The sequence below is a fragment of the Patagioenas fasciata genome, chromosome 12 (genome assembly GCF_037038585.1).
Source record: "Patagioenas fasciata isolate bPatFas1 chromosome 12, bPatFas1.hap1, whole genome shotgun sequence".
In the NCBI taxonomy this organism is placed as follows: domain Eukaryota; kingdom Metazoa; phylum Chordata; class Aves; order Columbiformes; family Columbidae; genus Patagioenas; species Patagioenas fasciata.
Genome location: NC_092531.1, coordinates 6,856,280 through 6,874,923, shown reverse-complemented (window position 1 = coordinate 6,874,923; position 18,644 = coordinate 6,856,280). Strand labels below are relative to the sequence as shown.

The 18,644-nt window shown below is 56.5% G+C and overlaps 2 protein-coding genes across 9 annotated transcripts; one reads left to right on the top strand and one right to left on the bottom strand.

Annotated features, from left to right (window-relative positions):
- Window positions 1-5,258: 5,258 nt before the first annotated feature.
- LOC136106783 (protein PML-like) lies at window positions 5,259-13,376 on the bottom strand. 6 transcript variants are annotated; one of them, XM_065847399.2, is made up of 10 exons: window positions 13,247-13,376; window positions 12,434-12,530; window positions 11,114-11,681; window positions 10,148-10,725; window positions 9,739-9,791; window positions 9,183-9,266; window positions 8,877-9,093; window positions 8,196-8,242; window positions 6,251-6,407; window positions 5,259-6,157 (listed from the first exon to the last, which is right to left on the bottom strand). In XM_065847399.2, exons 2-10 carry the CDS (start codon window positions 12,483-12,485, stop codon window positions 5,583-5,585), a joined length of 2,331 nt encoding a protein of 776 aa, XP_065703471.1. In that variant the 5' UTR covers window positions 12,486-12,530; window positions 13,247-13,376; the 3' UTR covers window positions 5,259-5,582. The 6 variants fall into 6 exon arrangements, with proteins under 6 accessions (XP_065703471.1, XP_065703470.2, XP_071669846.1 ...); XM_065847398.2 differs by having other exon boundaries at window positions 12,434-12,556; window positions 13,106-13,340; XM_071813745.1 differs by having other exon boundaries at window positions 8,196-8,239; window positions 12,434-12,556; window positions 13,106-13,340.
- On the top strand, window positions 11,221-18,344 carry STOML1 (stomatin like 1). Of its 3 annotated transcripts, XM_065847401.2 has the most exons (8): window positions 11,221-11,400; window positions 13,453-13,876; window positions 14,071-14,177; window positions 14,300-14,449; window positions 14,903-15,106; window positions 15,547-15,775; window positions 16,402-16,614; window positions 17,355-18,344. In XM_065847401.2, the coding sequence occupies exons 2-8, from the start codon at window positions 13,729-13,731 to the stop codon at window positions 17,555-17,557; spliced, it is 1,254 nt and encodes a 417-aa protein (XP_065703473.1). In that variant the 5' UTR covers window positions 11,221-11,400; window positions 13,453-13,728; the 3' UTR covers window positions 17,558-18,344. The 3 variants fall into 3 exon arrangements, with proteins under 3 accessions (XP_065703473.1, XP_065703474.1, XP_071669849.1); XM_065847402.2 differs by lacking the exon at window positions 11,221-11,400 and having other exon boundaries at window positions 13,506-13,876; window positions 16,405-16,614; XM_071813748.1 differs by lacking the exons at window positions 11,221-11,400; window positions 14,071-14,177 and having other exon boundaries at window positions 13,710-13,876.
- The last annotated feature ends 300 nt before the right edge of the window (window positions 18,345-18,644 follow it).

Genomic DNA, 18,644 nt, shown 5'->3' with positions numbered 1-18,644 from the left:
CGCTCGGCAGCCTCCGGCGGGGACGGAGCTGGCGGCTTCCCGGGGAAAAAATAAAATAAAATAAAATAAACATATAAATAAACATCATAAACGCCCTCCCCGCAGAGCACCGACTACAACTCACATGCACTTGGCAGCAGCCATAATCCAGCCGCCCCGCGCTTTCCCTCCGGGTCGCCTCTCCCCGTTCCCCCCCAGCAAGGGACAGGGATGCCGTCGGGACACGGCGACCCCCGTCCTGCCGGGACATGGCGGCGCCGCAGCCCTTCGGGAAGCGCTTGGGGACGGGGGACCGGGGCTCGGGACCCCGTAGCCCCTCCCGGTGCTGCCGCCCCCCCGCCCGCTCGATGCGGTATTTCTGCGGGGCGATGCGCGGCATGCGCCGCCGCCCCAGCCCGTCCCGTCGCGGGTGCAAAGAGCTTTTCAGCATTTGAGCAGGGGGGGAAGGAGATGGGAGGGGGATTTGCGGGGGTGTTGCCGGGGGCTCCCTCGACGGGACCGCTCTTCCGCATCTTCCTCCTGAAGGTTCCAAGCGCTCGGAAAGAAGCGATAGCGAGGAGCCCCTTCCTTTGCTTCGCTTCGACGTGGGGGTCTGGTCTCTCCCCCACACACCCCAGTACTGCCCCTCGCCTCTCCCGCGCCATAAGAAACCCGAGAAAATAATTGATTTTGTGAATGGGATCGATTCCCGCCTCCCGACATCTCCCCTCTCTGACCCCGCATCCCTCCATCTCCACCCAGAGCTTTGCCGGAGGGGGGCCGGGGTGGGGTCTGCATGGGCTCCAGTGGGTAAGCCCGGTCCTCCCAGTGTCCACGACCCGGTTCTGTTCTGAAAGACGGTGGCTCTGCCTAAAGCTAAGCCCGGCCTTGCATATCTCGCGGAGGCTGAGCGGGTGGGGAGCCTCGGGGGTTTTGAAGGGGTCTTGCTACCTCCCTGCTTGCCCGCAGGCAGTGTAAACGCCTGGTCACCTCTCCCTCGGGGCGAGGGAAGCCTGGCTCTGCATCTCCGCCCCGACGACACAGGGATGGGCGTGTTCTGCCAAGTCGTGCCTCAGTTTCCCTTCAGCCCTGTGATACAAGAGCTCGTGGTTGGCTGACACCCATGGGGTAGGTGAGGTGCTTGGGTGAAGTGTGACCACCAGAAGCACCTTGTTTCCATGTAATACTGTCCAATTCTTGCACTGTGACCATGTCACCATGCTTCCCATCACAGTTTTGGCCCAACCCAATTGATGTCATCCAGCCAAGCCCTGGGCATGGCCCAGGGGACTGTCTCAAGCAGCTGGACAAGGCCACCTGGTTTTGGGGGGCTACAGAGATCTGCAGAAGGGCCAAGAAGGAGGGATGTTTCACTTCAAATCCAGCGCAGACATCTGCAGGGCAGCGCTTCCATGTCTCCCTTCCTTCTGGAACGGAGTTTGAGCTGCTGTGGTGCTCTCAGCATCTTCAGGGCTGGACCATGACTCAGTCCCACCCCATCCCCCCACCTGGCTGGCTGCCCAAGCATGCTCTCACCCTCACTGTGACACTCCCCCAAGGACCAACAATTTGCAGCTCAGGGAATTACGGGACCAGGCACTTGGAGTTGTGGTTTCTAGGCACTTTTTCCCCCCCCATTTTGCTCACTCTCTGAACATTCCCAGGCTGTCAGCCTCTTCCAGCCTGCACGGCATGGACTCTCGTGATCAACAGGGCAGCACCCTGGAGCTCAGCATCTCCAGTGGGAGGCCAGATGTGTTCCCACGGTGCTCCTCACCCCTTTCTTCTCAGGTTATCGCATGTTCCAGACTCCCCATGCTGGCCATAGGTCAGCCCTTGTTGGTGTTGACCCACAGCTGGGGTCTGGGCTGCAGAGCTCCAGTGGGAGGCACAGGGATCGCAAACTTGCTTTGAGCAGCATGGAAGTAGGTTACAATGCCACAAAAATGTGGCCAGCATGGAGAGGACACTTGTTTTCTGCCTTGGCTGCTATCCGCTGCGCTACGCTGAGCTCTTCCCAAGATTCCTTCATTCATCATGCAAGAGGGAGAAACCCAAGCGTCCTAGATATGGTGGGAACATTTCAAGAGAGTTGGAGGCAGCATGTTGTGCTAGAAACGGGTCAGGGATGATGCATGTGCAACAGGATGGATAACACAACCCTCCTCGTGCTCCTGAGGGCCAGACCCCAACCTAGGCACCTGGGTGAGCATTGTACCATGAACTTGCATGGCATGGGTTACACTGTCCATCAGAGGACACAATGAGTAAGGTTCATGTCGCCACATGTGCCTCAGTTGCCCATGGCTGAGCACAGGGTATAACGACAGCGGTCTGTGGTGGCTCTTCAGTCCCCTCAGATGAGAGCTCCAGGACAGGGTGGTGAAGGATGGAGGTGTGGATGGGTGAATGGATGGGTGGATGGATGGATTAGGATTGATAGGACGAGAGGAAATGTCCTCAGGTTGTGCCAGGGGAGGTTCAGGTTAAATATTGGGAAAAATTTCTTCATGGAAAGGGTTGTGAAGCACTGGAACAGGCTGCCCAGGGCAGTAGTGAAGTCACCATCCCTGGAAAGGTTGAACAGACACAGAGATGAGGTTCTTAGGGACATGGTTTAGTGCTGGATTTAGGTTATGGTTGGACTTGATGATCTTAAGGATCTCTTCCAGCCAAAATGATTCTATGATTCTATGGATGTGTGGAAGGAAGGGTGGGTGGATGGACAGATGGATGGACGGATAGATGGAAGAGCAGGCTCTGGGGCTGTCAACCTCTCCTTCTCACACCACATGAGAATTCTCCTGAACATGTGGTAAGTCAAAACAGGACCGGAGTCAGGTCCATAGCTGGTGTTGACCATCAAAGCTCTGGAGACACATCTCCAGCTGGTACAAAGGAGGGCAGCCTCCCAGCTGCAGAAATCACTGGTTTACACCCTCAGGAGGGAGGAGCCCTCCTCACCATCCTGCTCAGGGGCACTGCCTATTTAAGGAGAAGAAGGCCAAGCCCCCAGCTTGGGCTCTCTTGGGTTCTCTAACTTCTAGCCCCAGGTCAGCTCCTCCAAATTGAGGTGAGTGCACCAAGCCACCACCCTGGCAGCATTCTGGCTGCGGGATCTGGCTCGGCAGAGGCGATGTGACTTTTTGTTCCGCCTAGACAAGGTTTCCCTTAGCTTTGCCTCACCGCTTCTCCAAATATTTGAGTCCTGAGGGCCCCATCTTTGGGATCCAAACCTGTTCAGATATTAGCAGGTTGATATTTTTATCCGAAATATAATCCAGGTAACCTTTCTCAGGCCACATCCTCGTCTGCCTTGAGCTTCCACCCGCCTTGGCCAGACAACCCGAACGATCTCTCGGGGCATAATCAAATGCAGAGGAACCGTCCCTTTGGCTCTAATTAGTTTTGCATGATTGTTGGGGGAAGAAATCCATTTTCATAAACAGAAAGGATTTATGCTGCTCCTTCTTGCTTTTTTTTCCCCCTCCTGAGTCCCAAAGCACTTTGCTTGGGGCTAGCAGGGAGTCATTTTATGAATGGTTTAGATTGAGCAATGCATTATTAATACCAGCCAATCAAGCAAGCCAGCATATTATATATCACTTCAGGAGATTCGCTTAATTCAGTAAGGTTATTTATTGCTCAAAAAAAAAAAAAATCAGAGTCTGATTCTTTCTGATTCTTCCTTGTCCCTCTGGCTTGGAGGGGGATTTTCATGGGGTGGTTGTGGGTGGAAGGGAAGTCTGAGTGGGGCTGTACAAGCTGGAGGGATGTTTGGGGAGCCCTCACCCCACAGGAACACCCCAGCACAGCCCTTTCCTTATCCACCAAGCCCATCCAGCTTGTTGGCTGCTGCTCCACTCACCCCACAGCGCCAAACTCTTTTCTCACCGGGTGACTGAGCTTTACGGCAGCTCAGGGCACAGAACAGCTAATCTGGCTCCCGCAGCCCATTGACTTCGCTATTGTTTTACAAGGTTTTGATGAGGCCAGTGACAGCAGACAGATGGGGTCTGCTCTCCTCCGGCTGTGCCCCTTGTAGAGGCTGCTCCACGCACACAACCCTGCGTCAGCCCCTAGAGAATCCCCAGGGTGAGGTGGCACTGGTTGAATTTGGTGACAAGCTGCCTGTGCCACCGCGGAGCTCCGTTGGGATGGCTCTGTATAAGCTGCTGTAGGGTGCTGGATGCATTCTGTGATTCAGTGTGAGAAGATCCTTTCCTGCCTTCCTCCACCCTCTTTGAGCCACCTGGTCATTCACCCCCCACTCTGTCACTCAATGCAGCAGCCCAGATGCCCCGGTGATGGTCGCAGTACCTCCCAGGTACAGGAGGGACCACCGGTGGGTTCCAGGGATGCGTGTGTGTGTCAGACGCGTGGGTGTGAGTGCGTACAAGTGGGTGTGCGTGTGCACGAGTGGGTATTCGCGTGGGAGCCCCAGCCCCCGCCCGCCCAGCCGCGTCCGGCTGTACGAAGGGGACACCTGGTGGTACATGTCCCTCACTGCCTTGTCGCACACAGTCCCGGCTTGGGACGGCGACACCAAGCTCTGCATGTCACCGGGGGCCGCATCCAGGCTGTGGGGATTTGGGGAGGGGGGAGCGAAGGGGAACAGAGCTCCCAGTATCTCCCCTCCCGCATTGCTGGGAAAGGGAGAGGTGGAGACACTCCAAGAAATTACTCTGCCCTGCACCATGTCATTTATTTTATAAAGATATTAATTTCATTGGGCTGTTTCTTCCCCTCTAGAGCTGACCCAGGATCATGAAGAGTCATGAGAAGGACAAGCATTACTGTGAGAAGCAAGTAAGCAAGAAGATTAAAACGAATCTTTCTAAAGAATAAGAATTTGTACATCTGCAACAGAACTTCATAATATCAGGCTGGGTGAAGTTCTTGGAAGGTCTGCGACAGGGATTCCTGCTCCCATAGATGGACAGCTCTGCTAAAATGGCACCCCACTGTCAACAGCACAAGACAACAAAAAAAAATCATGAAAAATTATATGGAATGAAAGCTAAACAGAGTCAGAAAGGTTCCAAAATAAGGGGATTACAATGGAGGTCTGATGTGTCTTCCTGTTCTGTTAGCTTCTCTTTTCAGAGTTACTGTCTTTTATAAGAGAGATTGTGAGAAAATGGATGTGATGTGTGCAGTTTGTGATGACTGAGAATGTTTGAGCACAGGAAGGGATGGCAAGGAGAGAGAGACATTTTCAGACTCAACTTCAGAAAATTTAAGAATCAAATATTTTGAAACCAGTGCCAGAATTCTAATTAATATATACTATACAACTTTATTATGGACTATAATTTGTTCATGGAAGTTTTGTTGATCCTTTTACTCGTCCATTGCTGTAAATCATAGCAATATGCACAAAGGATTTAACAATGACTTTACACTGTTCTCACTCTATCTAGAAACACTGTTCTTATCCACCCTTCAGTGCGAACCTTTTAAACCCCGTGCTGGGAGTGGAGAGGATCTACAAATTCTGCTTGATGTTGCTGCGAGCATCCCTGGTGAGCATCCCTGCATCCCTGGTGAGCATCCCATGGTTAGCCTGGACCTGGCCAGCTCAGCTCACCCCACGGTTGCACTCACACCGCTTCAACCTCCCAGAGGATGAGGTTGCGGAGGGCCAGGACCTTGGCCATCCTCCTGGGGAGCAGCTTCTCCTGCACCAGGGGCCAAAGGATGGTGTAGCTCTCCAGGTTGCAATGGGTGAGCGTCATTCCCGCATCGGCATGGGCAGGGAGCCCCAGGGCTCCCCAAAGCTGCTGCAAGGCCTTGACTGTGGCCAGCGCGCTGCCCTCTTGGAGCTGCTGCTGCAGGTGCCTCCTCAGCAGGCCCTTCAGCCTGTAGGAAGGTGCCTGGGGCAGTTTTTCCTTAATTAAGGACAACATATCCACATAACCGCCCACCACGTGGCAGAAGTCCACTTTCCTGCCAGTGGCATCCAGGGATTTAAAGAGAGCGGGTAGCTCCGGTGCCCAGAAGTTATAGACAATGAGGATGGGCCTGGGGAGCGGGGAGAGGTACCAGAGGAGGTGCTGCATCCCCACCTCCACGGGGACACCCTGGGAGAGCAGCGACAGTACCGACTCGGGTGTCTGAATCAGCGCCTGGAAGGTGCGATCTCCGTTGGCTGCCGCCACCTCAATGATGCTCTGGGCTGTGGAGGGGAAAGGATGGGGCTGGGGTAAGTATTTGGGGGTCCCCCTCTCTGCCACCCAGCCTCCCTATGCCCAGGAAAGTCAATGCTCACTTTTCTGGTCAAGCTTCAAGCTGAGGAACACCAAGGTGCTCAGCTCCAACCTGTCGTCCCAGGGGCTGGTGTGGCCAGGGCTGTGGGGGGGTGAGGTGCCACTCTCAGACCATGTGGGGCTGGAGGACTTCTTGATCTCCTTGGGCTTGCTGGAGGCCTGCAAGAGAGTGGAGAAGGGGACCAAGTCCCATCTGCCTGCTCAGATCTGGCTAGGAAGCCACAAGGAGCACCCTTGGGTGCACCATTGGCAAGGACCTGGTTGTGTGCAGTGACACGACACCCACAGTCCGATGTCCCAGCTCTGCCGGGGATGGGTTGGGTGCATGTTGTGTCTCAGGAGAGGGCTGGCCACGGGGAGCCCCACTGAGGGCCCAAAACCAGGGTTTGGGCACACCAAGCAGGTCTGGGGACTTGCTGTCCCTTCCTGCACACCTCACGTGGCTGCAGCTCATGCAGAGATAGGGATGCGGCTGAGCAACCTCACCAGGTGAGATACCGCGAGACTTAAAGTTCTGCTTGCTGTCTAGAGGAAAAGGGAACGCAGTTGGGCCAGGAGGAGGTTTGGTGGCCGGAGGCTCGGCAGATTCGGTGCCTACAGTGATGCTTCCCAAAGGCCACACCAAGGCTTCCACAAGCAGCCACACCAACCATCCCCTGCCCAGCCTCAGCAGGGATGGACATTCCCACTGAGCATGTCCCAATGGGAAGAGAGTAGAACAACAACACATTCAAGAGGTTCTAACCTTAATTTTCTCTCCCTTTCCCCCAGCGACAATCCTGCACCCCTGCCCTGAGCATGCTACGGTGATGGAGCATCCACCTCCCTTGTCATCGTCACCTGCAGTGGTGGAAACGTGGCTGGACCCATGTCTACAGGCACGTGAGTAAAACCCCAGCTCTGGGGATGTATGATTGCTTGAATGCCAGGTTTATTTTAAGTGTTTGAAAGGTATCAGGGGTTCCCCTCTCTGGAAAAGGACAGAAGGATGGTGGTGAGGTGGCAGTGCCCCATGTCCTCCTTGCCTGGCAGTGCCCCAAGTGACCCAGCTGGCCTGAAGGGAGTTAGATGAACCAAAGTTGGTGACAAAAACGTGATCGCAGATGCTCTTGTTACCCAAAGCAGCATCGAGCAAACTGGATTTCTACGCAGGAAGGTTTTATTGAAGGGTTAAGTAGAGAGGGAAAAGGGGGAGGATTTGTGGGGAGCGACACAGGCCCACAGCACCACGGTGGCCATGGGCAATGGATCCCAGCAGAGCCAGGCACTGGTGATGCTCTTGAGGCTTCAGCTTGGCATGAAGAGTGTGACAGTCCCCAGGTGACCCCCAAAAGGCTCTTCCCCAGCCCACAAATCTCCTTTTCGATGTCCAAGCCTCCGGGCAGGTCCCCAGCCCTTGCTCTCCACCCCTCAAGGGCTGCAGCTTCCCTGGGCTTCATCCTGCTGCCTCAGCCCATTGCTCAGCCCTTTTTTCTCACTCAGCTGCTAATTGCCCCCTGCTTTTCCAGGCCTTAAACCATTTTTTTCCGAGCTCTCAAAGTTGCACTTTCACAGTTTCCAGCACCAGACCATCCATGAGACATTTACACCTCTGGGACCTCTTTTTTTCAGTCTGTGCCTTTGCTACACCCTTAAATCCATGTCATACCAAAGGACACTTGTCTCATGCAGGGATTTCTCACACCAAGCTGCTAACATCCCCAAAAAGCCCCAGCCTCAGGACTTTTTTGCACTAGCAGGGAGTGGGGACAAGGTTTTATCCCCACAACTGTTTTTTTTGCTCTTGGGAGCAATGGATAGGGAAGAGGAAGCTGCAAGCAAGTCTCTGGCTGATGCTGGGAAGGGAGGAGAAGGCTGGAGGGAAGGGAAAGGCACTCCTGGGATGCTGGGGTGCAGCAGCCTCTTCTGCCTGGCTCAGCAAGGAGGAAGGGCTGGCATGACACTCACCGCCGTGTCCTCCTCGCTGTCCTCTGAGCTGCAGACGATGATGTCTTCTGCGGAAAGAAAAGGACAGTGCTGAAGCTTCAAAGGCTGATATTAGGAAAGCCCATGGCAGGACTGACCTTCTCTCAGGATTTTTGCAGCAGAGGGTAAATGCTTCTACCAGAACTGTGAAGCAACCAAGCCTTGGGTGCTCTGGTAACATCTCCACTGCTGCTTCACCCCCAGGGACCTTGTACCAGCCTCCCCAGAAGATGCGTTTCGTCCTCCCTCCTGTTTGCAGAGCTGAGCCCGGGACCCCTCACTGCGGTATGCTGGGTGAGTTTGGGGAAGAAAATAATGTCTTCTGCTAAAAATTGTAGTGGTTTTTTGCTGCAGAAAAATCCAGAGCTCCTGAAGCAGGCGGCAGAGGAGTCTCTGCACACTCTTACCCTGTTGCTCTGCTCTTCACTAGGCTTGGTTTTTGGCTGCCTCAGAGGCAGGACATGGAGTTGGATAGAACATCCGCATCCAGCCCCGGGCATTGCTCTTGTGTTCAACCCCTGGAACCAACTCCCACCCTCTGCTTCTCTGACCCAGGCGGGTTTGGCCAAGGGTCTGAGTCCCTGGGGGTGCCCAGAGGCTGCGAAAGATGAGGGTCGGGGCAAGAGATGGGTTAATGAGGAGGGCCACATTCCAGATCCACACCTGCATCATCTGTGGGGCAGCTGTCGGCACGGATGCTGTTGCAGGTCTTTCTCAGCATGGAGGTGCTGGGCCCCCTTCTGCCATCCCACTGGTTTGAACTGGGATCACTGGGGACAGGCGTGTTGTCACATTCCAGTTTCAGTAGCTTGGGTGAGATCTGGCTGCCCCTTTCCATAGAGTGCAGCATCTGCTTGGAGCAAACAGTGACGGGGGGAGACTGGAGAGAGGAGAGCACAGGGGATGTAAGGTGCTGGAGTGGCACCTCCTTGTCCCCAAAGGCTCCTGCCTGGCCAGGGAGGTTCCTACCGGGCTCATCTGCCTCTTCTTGAGGCTGGTGGTGGTGAAGGTGGGCGAGATGCTCTGGCCGTTGCGCTGGACCGGCTCCTCTTGCTGTGGAGAGAGCACAGAGCAGCATTAGGATGAACCTTGAGACCACCGACCCCTCTGCAGGGCTGGGAGGGGGAGAAACATCCTCAGCAAGGGGGAAACTGAGGCACAGCCTGGCCTTTTGGCCGGGCTCAAGGCTTGTGGGTGTTTGACAGTGCTACAGCTGGGAAAGGCCACAGTTTTCCCTGACAAAAATGAGGGATGAAGCAGCAGGCTCGGAGAAGCGGGATGGGGTAGGAGCACCTCTGGGCTGTGCAAAACGATTGTTATAAGGCAGGGTCTTCTCTGACCAGGCAGAAACCTCCCTGAGGGTTTGTTGTTGATGAAGAAAAGGGAGTGATGGGCTGGGGAGGGGAAGGCAGATCCTTGGGAAAGGCTTGCAAAGGTCAGAAGAAGGGTAGATCCACGTTTTGGCTGATACACAAGCGCCTTCCCTTGCACAGCAGCGCACTGGGACAAAACACAGAAATCTCACCAGGTCGTTCTCCAGGGTCAGCTCAACCATGGGCATGGCTTCGGAATTATTAGCTGCAACGGAGAGAACAGGGCTTCAATCCTGAATCAGAGCCTCTGGAAATCCCACCCAGGCCTGGGAGCAGCCCAGCTGGGAAAAACCTTCCTGGCAATTTTGTTTTCCATTCACTTTTCCACCCCTTGGTTTGGGATGGCCCAAGGGGTTTTGGAGCCTTTGGAGACCCAGAAATCAGCATCACCACAGCCCTTCAGAGGACCAAAACGGGGCTCTGGCCATATAAGCAAAGGGGCAAATCTTGGACCCCATGGGTGGAAATAAGGGCCCAGAGCTGGGTGATGACTTTCTGAGCTGGCCCAAGTCCCCGCTGCCTCCGGGGCAACTGGATCCATCCCCATGGCCACGTCCTCACCTGGGTGCCCCGTGACGCGCTCCACCAGCGCCTGCAGCCTGGCCCTGCACTCGCTCAGATCCCGCGGCTGCTCTCGCTCCCCGGTTGCCGGCGGCTGCAGCCGCTGCAGCTCCTGCAGCGAGTCCCTGATGAAGGGCTGCATGTCCATCACCTCCTGCTCCGTGGCATAGAGGCTCATCTTCTCCACCAGCCGCTCGGCCGCCTCCATCCGCCGCAGCGTCCCCTCCACGCGCTGCAGCTCCCCGGCCAGCTCCCGCCGGCCCCGCTCCTGCCGCGCCTCCACCAGCCCCAGCAGCTCCTCTTCCTCGTGCCGCAGCAGCTGCACCAGCTGCTCCACGCGCTGCTGGATCAACTCCCGCATCTTCCGCTGCGTCTCCTCCAGCCGGGCGGCCTCATCCTGCAGCACCGCCTGGGTGGCCTGGAAGCGGCTCCTCTTCTGCTCGAGCTCCTGGGCGATGGTGCTGAGCTCCTGCTGCCGGCGCTGGGTCTCGCTGCGGATGTCGCAGAACGGGGCGTGCTGGCTGTCCAGCAGCGCGCACGAGCAGCACAGCACCTTCTCGCACTTGGTGCAGTAGATGCTGGGAGGAAACAGGAACATCCTTCAAAACTGGTAGGTAAGCATTTCCACCATGCACAGTGTGATTCCCTCTCCCCACAGAGCAACTGTGGGGTTTAATGAGAGGGGAAACTGAGGCACGGGGCACAAAAGGGCTTTGCCTCACGTCACCAGCTGCACATGCGGGTACAAAGCTGGGTGTTCAACCCACCTTTGCTCCCCTCCCTCCTCCCAGGTTGCTGCCAGCCCCATATTGCACCCTGTTCCTGGCCAGGGTCTCACCGGGGTTGCAACCATCCCTCTCCAAAGGCAGGTGATTAAACCCCCTTTGCCCCAGGGGCTGGTCCTGGAGCAGCAGCCCCAAAGCCCTTGGTGCAGGATGGGACCCAGGGACAAGGCACCGCTCTCACCTGGAGATGTAATCCTGGCCAGTATGACCAGGATTGGCACAAAAGAGGTTGCAGGACTTCCTGGTGTCTTCCAGGAACTGATGAGGTGACTCGGCACGAAGATCCTCCACCTTCCTGGCCTCGTGGTTCCTCTTCTTAAAGAACCACTGATGGTCCTCGAAGCACTTGGCGCAAAGGAACTCCTCGCACTCAGGGCACCACACAGCTGCCGCTTCACCCCGGCACCGGCTGCAGCTCGCACCACCGCCGTCCATGATCTTCTTGTAGATGCTGAGCCTGGCCTGCAGGTTGGTGAAGAGCAGGTTGTCCATGTCGGGAATGCCGCTGGCCTGCGGGATGGGCGTCCGGCACACGGGGCACTGCCCGATGGGCTTGTTCTCGCTCAGGCAATTGAGGCACAAGGTGTGAAGGCAGGTGAGGAGCTTGAGGTTGGGTGATGCCTGCTGGCAGCGCTCGCAAAGGATGAATTTGAAGTCATCTTCCACTGCGGGAGGGCGGGATGGAGGGGAGCACAGTGGGGTACTCAGCTGGGGTCCTGTTTCCATGGGTGCAGTGGCACTGTCTCCATCTAGGTGTGATGTGGGGAAAGACCCCGTGAGATGGAGGGGGACAGAAAGTTCAGTCCCACCTGTGGGGCCACCCATGGGCAGCCCACCCCATTGGTTAAGGGATAAGGGAGCCCCAAATTGGGTGAGTGGTTCCTCTCCATCCCTCCTGCTGGGGGCGAGTGGGTGGCAGCGCCCCAGCAAGGTGAAGGGTGCTCCCCCAGGGGAGATCCTGTGGGGGTGCAAAGGGTTGTGCTCCCCCTTGCCCTCAGTGTGGGGCCCTTGGGGGTTCTCCTCCCCGCTCCCCAACCTCTTTCCCTTGTGCATTTCAAAACTGGGGGGAAAGGAGGAAACCAAGGCTACAAATGACTTTTTCTTTCACTTTGCTGCCACTAATTCTTCTCGCCCTGTGAGAAGGAAAAGCAGGGGAGAGAAGTGGGGGGCTCTGGGGATGGTGTGTCCCCCCAGTTCTTGCAAAACCTCCCGGGCAGCCCCAGAATGCTGGCACCAGTGCTGGCCACAAACGTGTCCCCCACCCCTCGCCCCCCTGCGCCTCCCCCAGCCTGGCAGCGCAGTCAGGAGCCCCCCGAATAAAGCAGAGCGCCCCCTTACCACCTCCCACCCCTCTTCCGGAATGATTTTGCACCTGAAAACACAACGCCCCTCACCCAAGCAGGCAATCCCCAGGGTTCCCTTTGACGGGGGACCGTAGGCGAGGCTTTATCCCCCCATCCCCTCCCTTCTCCCCCTCCAGCAAAGCGAAGACGCCCCTTACCTGCTGGGGGGCCGGAGGTGGGCGGCCGGGGGCCGGTGGGGCTGGCGGCCATTGCAGAAACTGAGCCTAGCACCGTACTTTCGGTTTCCCGGTCCGGCTGGGGAGGAAGAGGAGGAGGAGGAGCTGGCGGGAAGAAGGCGGGGAAGGCAGTGGGGCTTCCCCGGGAGAGACCGGAGCGCCGTACCGGGGAGGGGCCGGGTGGTGCCCTCCTACCTGCCCGCTCCTGTCCTCCTCCTGCCCGGGGCTACCGGTGGCATTGGGGAATGCAGGCGCTAGGGGATGCTGGTACCAGGGTGAGGATGCAGACACCAGGGGGATACTGGTACCAGGATGGGGATGCAGGCATCGGGGGGATGCTGGCACCCAGGGGAATGGTGGCACTCAGTTGAGCTCAGCAAAGCTCCATTTCAGCCACTAGCTAGGACCCCTGAGCCGTGCTGGGATGCATGTCTGGGTGCTGGCTCTTCTGCAAAGGGCTGCTGCTGTGTCTGGGACAGTGTCTCAGGCCCTTGCTTCAGCCAAGGGGGCGTTTAAACCTACGCTGTTGCCACCCCCCAGTCCTTGGCAGCGCTGTGCTGGGCTGCTTTTTGTCTCCACTACCCTTCGCATGGAGACAAGATGGAGTGGGAGGGCTTTGGCATGGTGAGAAGGTCACACCAGAGCAGGACTTACTGGGAAAAATACCTCTCCCGCTTCCCTGTGGGTCTGGGGTACCCTCCGGAGCCCCCCAAGGTGAGCATGCGATGGAGGACCTGACCTCCCCATGGCTGCCGGAGCAGTTCCTGGGCAGGGCCTCTCCGGAAAAAAACTCACCCAGCCATGAGCCGCCTCGTCCCTGTGCCGTCAGCAGCCACATGACAAGCAGACCAGGAAGCTCCAGCATCTCCCTCCTTCCCCGCCACGGCATCCTCACCGCGGCCTCCGGTCCCCACGCAACAGGGACACCCCGGGGTTATCCCCCAGCTCCAAGAGGATACGAAGTGGGGGGCAGCTGTGAGTCTGTGGCTTTTGTCTCCCAGCGTGGCTCCTGCTCCGAGCGTCACTGGGAGGATGTGAAACCCCCAGCCCCCCCAGCCCAGATGAGACCCCGGCAAGGAAACCCCCACGAAGGATTTGATTTCTTCTAGCAAGCATTCTCTGTGATAACAGCAGGGCTTGCCAGCTCTTCTCCAGCATCTGCCTGGTCGCAGGGACATTGGATCAGGTCAGGGACAGGCAGAAGCCACGCTGGTCACAGAGGTGGCTGCGATGGCAGCAGGCAGCCAGGCTTAGAGGGCTCTGAGGTGGCCAGCACCATGTTCAGCCGGTCGGGATACCAAGCCCTTCCCTTGGGAGACTTTGACCGCTTCCAACAGTCCAGCATTGGGCTCTCTGGTGCTCAGAAGGGCTTCTTCTCCTTCGGATCCAAACCAGATCCCCTGGGGTCAGCCGGGAATACTTCAGGTGAGTCCCAGCCTTAGGGTGGCATCACCATGCCCTTCCCTGTCACCACTTTTTCTGTAGGATGTCACGCTGGCTGGGTGCCCCCCATGCTGCTGACTTCCCTGGGGTGCATGGGGGAGAGGCTTTGATGAGGGTTCCCAGGCAGGGCAGGGGGGTTTGGAGCAGGTATATCCCCCTTTCACCCCCCCCTGCAGACTCCTCCCACGGTTGGCTGTCCTGGATCTGCCATGGGATCATCACCTCCTTGGTCTTTTTGCTGATGGTTGTCACCTTCCCCATTTCAGGATGGTTTGCCTTGAAGGTAAGGGAGGAAAGCAGGTGAGGAGTGGGATGACGACCATAGCGGGGACCGTTCCCGGCTGTCCCTGCCACTGCAGGACCCAGGGTTTTGCTTCTACCTTAGTCTAAAATTTGACATTCCAGATCGTGCCCACCTACGAGCGGCTGATCATCTTCCGCCTTGGCCGCATCCGGGCACCGCAGGGCCCCGGCGTGGTCCTGCTGCTGCCCTTCATCGATCACTGCCAGCGGGTGGACCTGAGGACCAGGGCCTTCAACGTGCCCCCTTGCAAGGTGAGCTGGAGAGACATCTCTAAAATACCCCGAGCAGGTGGATTTTGGGGTGGTCTGACCCTTGGTGCCATGTGTGGACGCAACTTTCAGTTTCTCCACCATCATGGGGAGGTGAGGGGGATTGTGGCTGGTGCTGTGAGGCCAGAGTACTCACCTGCCTATGGCTGCAAAGCTCCCCTTGATTTTGCACACTTAATGTGTGCTCCTGGCTGGAGACATCTCAAAACATCAGTCCCTGTCCTTCCCAGATGTCTTTCAATAACATCCCTGTGCTGGAAACTGGTCTCACCAATCAGGCTAGACCAGACTTAAATATTTGGGTTAGTTTTTGTTTCTAATAACTCTCTCAATAAAGAGCTCTAGAGCTGGGAAAGATCCTGCTCCCAGGCTCTACACACAAGAGTCAGGCTGTGGGGTGGAAAGGGGTGGAGATCCTGACTGCCTCTGTCCCAGCTGACCTCCAAGGATGGGGCGGTCTTCTCCATGGGTGCTGATGTCCAGTTCCGGGTGTGGGACCCCGTGTTGTCCGTCATGATGGTGAAGGACCTCATCGCGGCCACTCGGATGACGGCACAGAATGCTATGACCAAGACCTTGATGAAGAAGAGCCTCCGTGAGATCCAGGCGGAGAAGCTGAGGATTGGGGAGCAGCTGCTGGTGAGGACCCTCCCAGCTCTGTGCAGAGCCCCCCGGATCCCCCTAACTCTTCAACTCTTGACGTGGAAGTAACAGTAAGGGAAAGATGGAGCTGTTGAAAGTCCATCTGATCCTGGATCTGGCCAAGGAAGGGAGTTGGGAAAATGTGGTGATTAGTGGGGAGCAGATGCTTCCAGCCTGTGGATCTCTGGAGCTCTGTGGCTTATCTCTAAGGGCTTTGGCCACATAGAAAAGCCCATGTGTTGTGGACAGAGTTAAATGTCATCTCCATATCTCCACTACTGAGTCTGGTCCAACACCCCACATCTAAAGCTAGTGGGTAGCTGAAGTATAAAGTATGGGAGGCCCGTGGTTGGGCGTGCTATGGTGGGTGGTCTCCATGGCCATACCCAGCTTTGCCTGGGCTGCCAACGCTTCTCACTTCCTTTTCATCTCTGCAGCTGGAGATTAATGACATGACCAAGTCCTGGGGCTTGGAGGTGGACCGGGTAGAGTTGAGCATGGAGGCTGTGCTGCAGCCACCCCAGGAGAACCCGCTGGGCTCTCTGGCCACTGTGCCACCCGTGCCTGGGCTGGAGGGGCTGGATGGCACCATTCAGCAGCTGGCTGCCCATTTCTTCAGCAACACCCTGGCTCTGGCAGGCAGCAGGACCGGTGCTCCAGAGGCAGGTAAGCAACACGGGGCCACCGCTTCTCTCCTGGGGGATGTCCCTCCTGCCCAATGACCTTTGTGTTCACCGGCTGTTTGACAGAGGAGCCAAAGTCCGGAAGATATCACGCTCCCACGAGCATGGTGTAAATAGGCTGGTAGGGGGAGAGAGGACGACTTTGGGCACAGCTCCATACAGCACGTGGCACAACACAACCTTTCCAGAAGACGTTGGAGAAGGGACTGGGGAGGGCAGGAGCAGATCTGCAGGAGCCTGGAGTCAAGCCCAACTCAGATCTCAGCATTTCCAACAGGCAAACCCAAGGCTGAGCTTGCCGAGAGAGTCACAGCTGAGGGCAACATGGATTCTTTTTTTCCAGAAACCCGGCACAGTTTTTTTTCCTGCTGTTTCTTCCAGGGATAATTTGCCACCCCCTGATAGCAGGGGAAGAGTAACCCATGGCAGAGAGAGGAGCAGGCAGTAGGAACTGGCCAAACTGTGTTGTCCTCTTCTTGCTTAGCTGGAAACTTGCTGGATAAGTGGGTTTCTCTGCTCTGGAGACCTTTTCTGGTGGCTCCATGCAGAACAGCAAAATTCACCACCCAAAGGGGTCTCTTCAACCTGCTTTTGTCCGATTGTTCCCAGCAGACAGCGTGGAGACGGTGAACGAGGTGGAGCCTCCCGCTGCTGCCCTCCCCATCGGCAGCACCCGGAGGAAGCCCAGCACGGACGAGCTGCTCTCGGCAGTGGAGCCCGTCCTCTGTGAGGCCCTGGTCAGCCAGGTGGGAGCATCCTACCAGGTGGACATCCTCCTGCCCAGCGGCACCCGGAGCACCTACTTCATTGACCTCTCCTCAGGTCACCTCTTTGGGGTTGTTATATTTTGCACCCGTGTCCTCTTTGCATGCTGTGCATCCCACCAGGCTGGGTGGGAAAGGGTTCCAAACCAAGCCACTCTGGTAGCTCCATGAAAGGCACCCCAAGGTCTATCAACTGAACGCTGCAGTTTGGCAACCGTGGCTTTGGGTCCGTGCTCCCTGGAAGTCCAAAATATTATTTGTTTGGGATCAAAACCACGAATTTTCCTTCTAAAAGAAAGTATTAATAGAAAAATTGTCAGCCAGGTCTTCTCGTTGTTGGCCAAGGGGGACGGCTCAGAGACCTCAGGGTTTGTTGGCCACCAGCCCAAGGGGGTAGTGACAGAGAGACATACACAGGCAGCGCTTTGTGCCACTGCCATGCTGAAAGATGTCCTCCCAGCACCCTCATCCATCCCTACATGGGTGCTGGTAGTTTTCCTGGTGGCCATGTGTGCTGGTTTTGGCTGGGATAGAGTTAATTTTCTTTCTAATAGCTTGATGAAAGTAGGTAAAAGTAGGACAGGACTTGGAGGTGGACCACTGTACCAGGACATTGGTGGAACTACACAAGAGAAATTTGTCTCCATAAGGAGTTGGACTCCAAAATCCCTATGACAGGCCCTTGTCTGTCATCCGGCCCAACTCAAACGTCCTGAACCGGTGAAGGGAAGCACCAGCAGAAAAGGCTGGATTCTGAAGCCTGTTGTTTCTCCCTCTCCCACCCATCGTGTCCTACAGGCAGCGGGCAGGCTGGCCGTGGCGTACCTGAGGGCAGCCCCGACGTCATCCTGGAGGTGACAGAGAAAGACCTGCAGGACCTCTTGGTGGGTGACCTGCGTCCCTTGAGTGCCTACATGAGTGGGAGGCTGCAGGTGAAGGGTGACCTGCACCTCGCCCTGAAGCTGGAGGAGCTCCTCAAGGCCATGAAACAACGTAGATAGAGCATGCATGTGGGTGTGTGTCTGTGTGCATGTGTCTCTGTAGGCGTGTGAAAGGCTGGGAACGTATAGGGGTGCTGCCTGGTGGGGGTTTTGCCCTGTTGGAGCTCCTGCTGCTCTCCCCACGGAGGCTGCAGGAACTGAGTGAAGACCTGAGCACGGAAACTGAGGCTGAGCTCCATTGCTTGACCTTGTCCTTGGCTTTAGCGCTCATCCTTGGTCTACAAGGTTACAGGGTGGGAACAAGTTGGCACCCCAGTATGTACCAGTTTGCTTCCAGGTCCCTCGACCAGTATGCCAGCAGGTTACAGACGGTGTCCTGCTATCCCCATGATGGGCTGCATGGCCAGTCACTTTAGACTGGATGGGGCATGAGCTGAGCAGTTGGGACTGGGAGGAGCCTGGGGACATTGCGGCCAAAGGTAGGAGTCATGGGGTGGGGTGGGCAGCCAAAACAGGGTACAATGGCTGGCTGGACCAGGCTGGGATGCCACCAGCAGGCTGGAGTTGGTGTCCAGTATGGGACTGCTAATGGGATACTGGGATTTATGGGGTAGGAGCAGAGGTGACAATTCGGGAATGACCTGCCTGGAGGTACCTGAACTGACACAGTGGTTTGTCATAAATGATTGTGCTAATTTGTGCTTCAAAGTGCTTTTTTGCATGCGTGCTTTGAGGTCTGTCTGTGGAAGCGTGTGGACTGTATATAGGCATATATAGATATTTATTTATTTTGTAAGCTTCCCTTCTATCAACTCTCGATGGACAATAAACCTGGTCTGCAGCCTCATGTTTGGGCAGTGATGGGCTGATGACTTCTGTAGGCTGATGACTTCTGTAGGCTGATGGGACTGCAGCCCTCAGTGCCTCAGTTTCCCCGATGGTCCTCAGGGTGCTGCACAAAGAGGCCACATGTTGGCTGGGGCATGGGATGTGGTGTTGATGGTCATGATGAACACACGAAGCCCCTGCCATGGTGGCATGGCCTCTCCAGAGGTGCTCAGCCCCCAAACAGCACCCCAGGGGTTAAAAGGTCTTGAAGCTCCAAGCAGCTTTACCAGTCCCCAGGACATTTTACTGAACCAGTGGG

Bases quoted from the DNA above. Each gene is read 5' to 3' on its own strand.
- LOC136106783 (XM_065847398.2), bottom strand. From the start codon at position 13,340: ATGCCGTGGCGGGGAAGGAGGGAGATGCTGGAGCTTCCTGGTCTGCTT. The intron at 8,243-8,876 runs GTGTGGATCTGG...TTCTTTCCGCAG, and splicing joins CTGCCCCACAGATGATGCAG to AAGACATCATCGTCTGCAGC. The intron at 6,408-8,195 runs GTGAGTGTCATG...ACTCTCTTGCAG, and splicing joins ACAGCGAGGAGGACACGGCG to GCCTCCAGCAAGCCCAAGGA.
- STOML1 (XM_065847401.2), top strand. From the start codon at position 13,729: ATGTTCAGCCGGTCGGGATACCAAGCCCTTCCCTTGGGAGACTTTGAC. The intron at 13,877-14,070 runs GTGAGTCCCAGC...CCCCCCCTGCAG, and splicing joins GTCAGCCGGGAATACTTCAG to ACTCCTCCCACGGTTGGCTG. The intron at 16,615-17,354 runs GTCACCTCTTTG...CGTGTCCTACAG, and splicing joins CTTCATTGACCTCTCCTCAG to GCAGCGGGCAGGCTGGCCGT.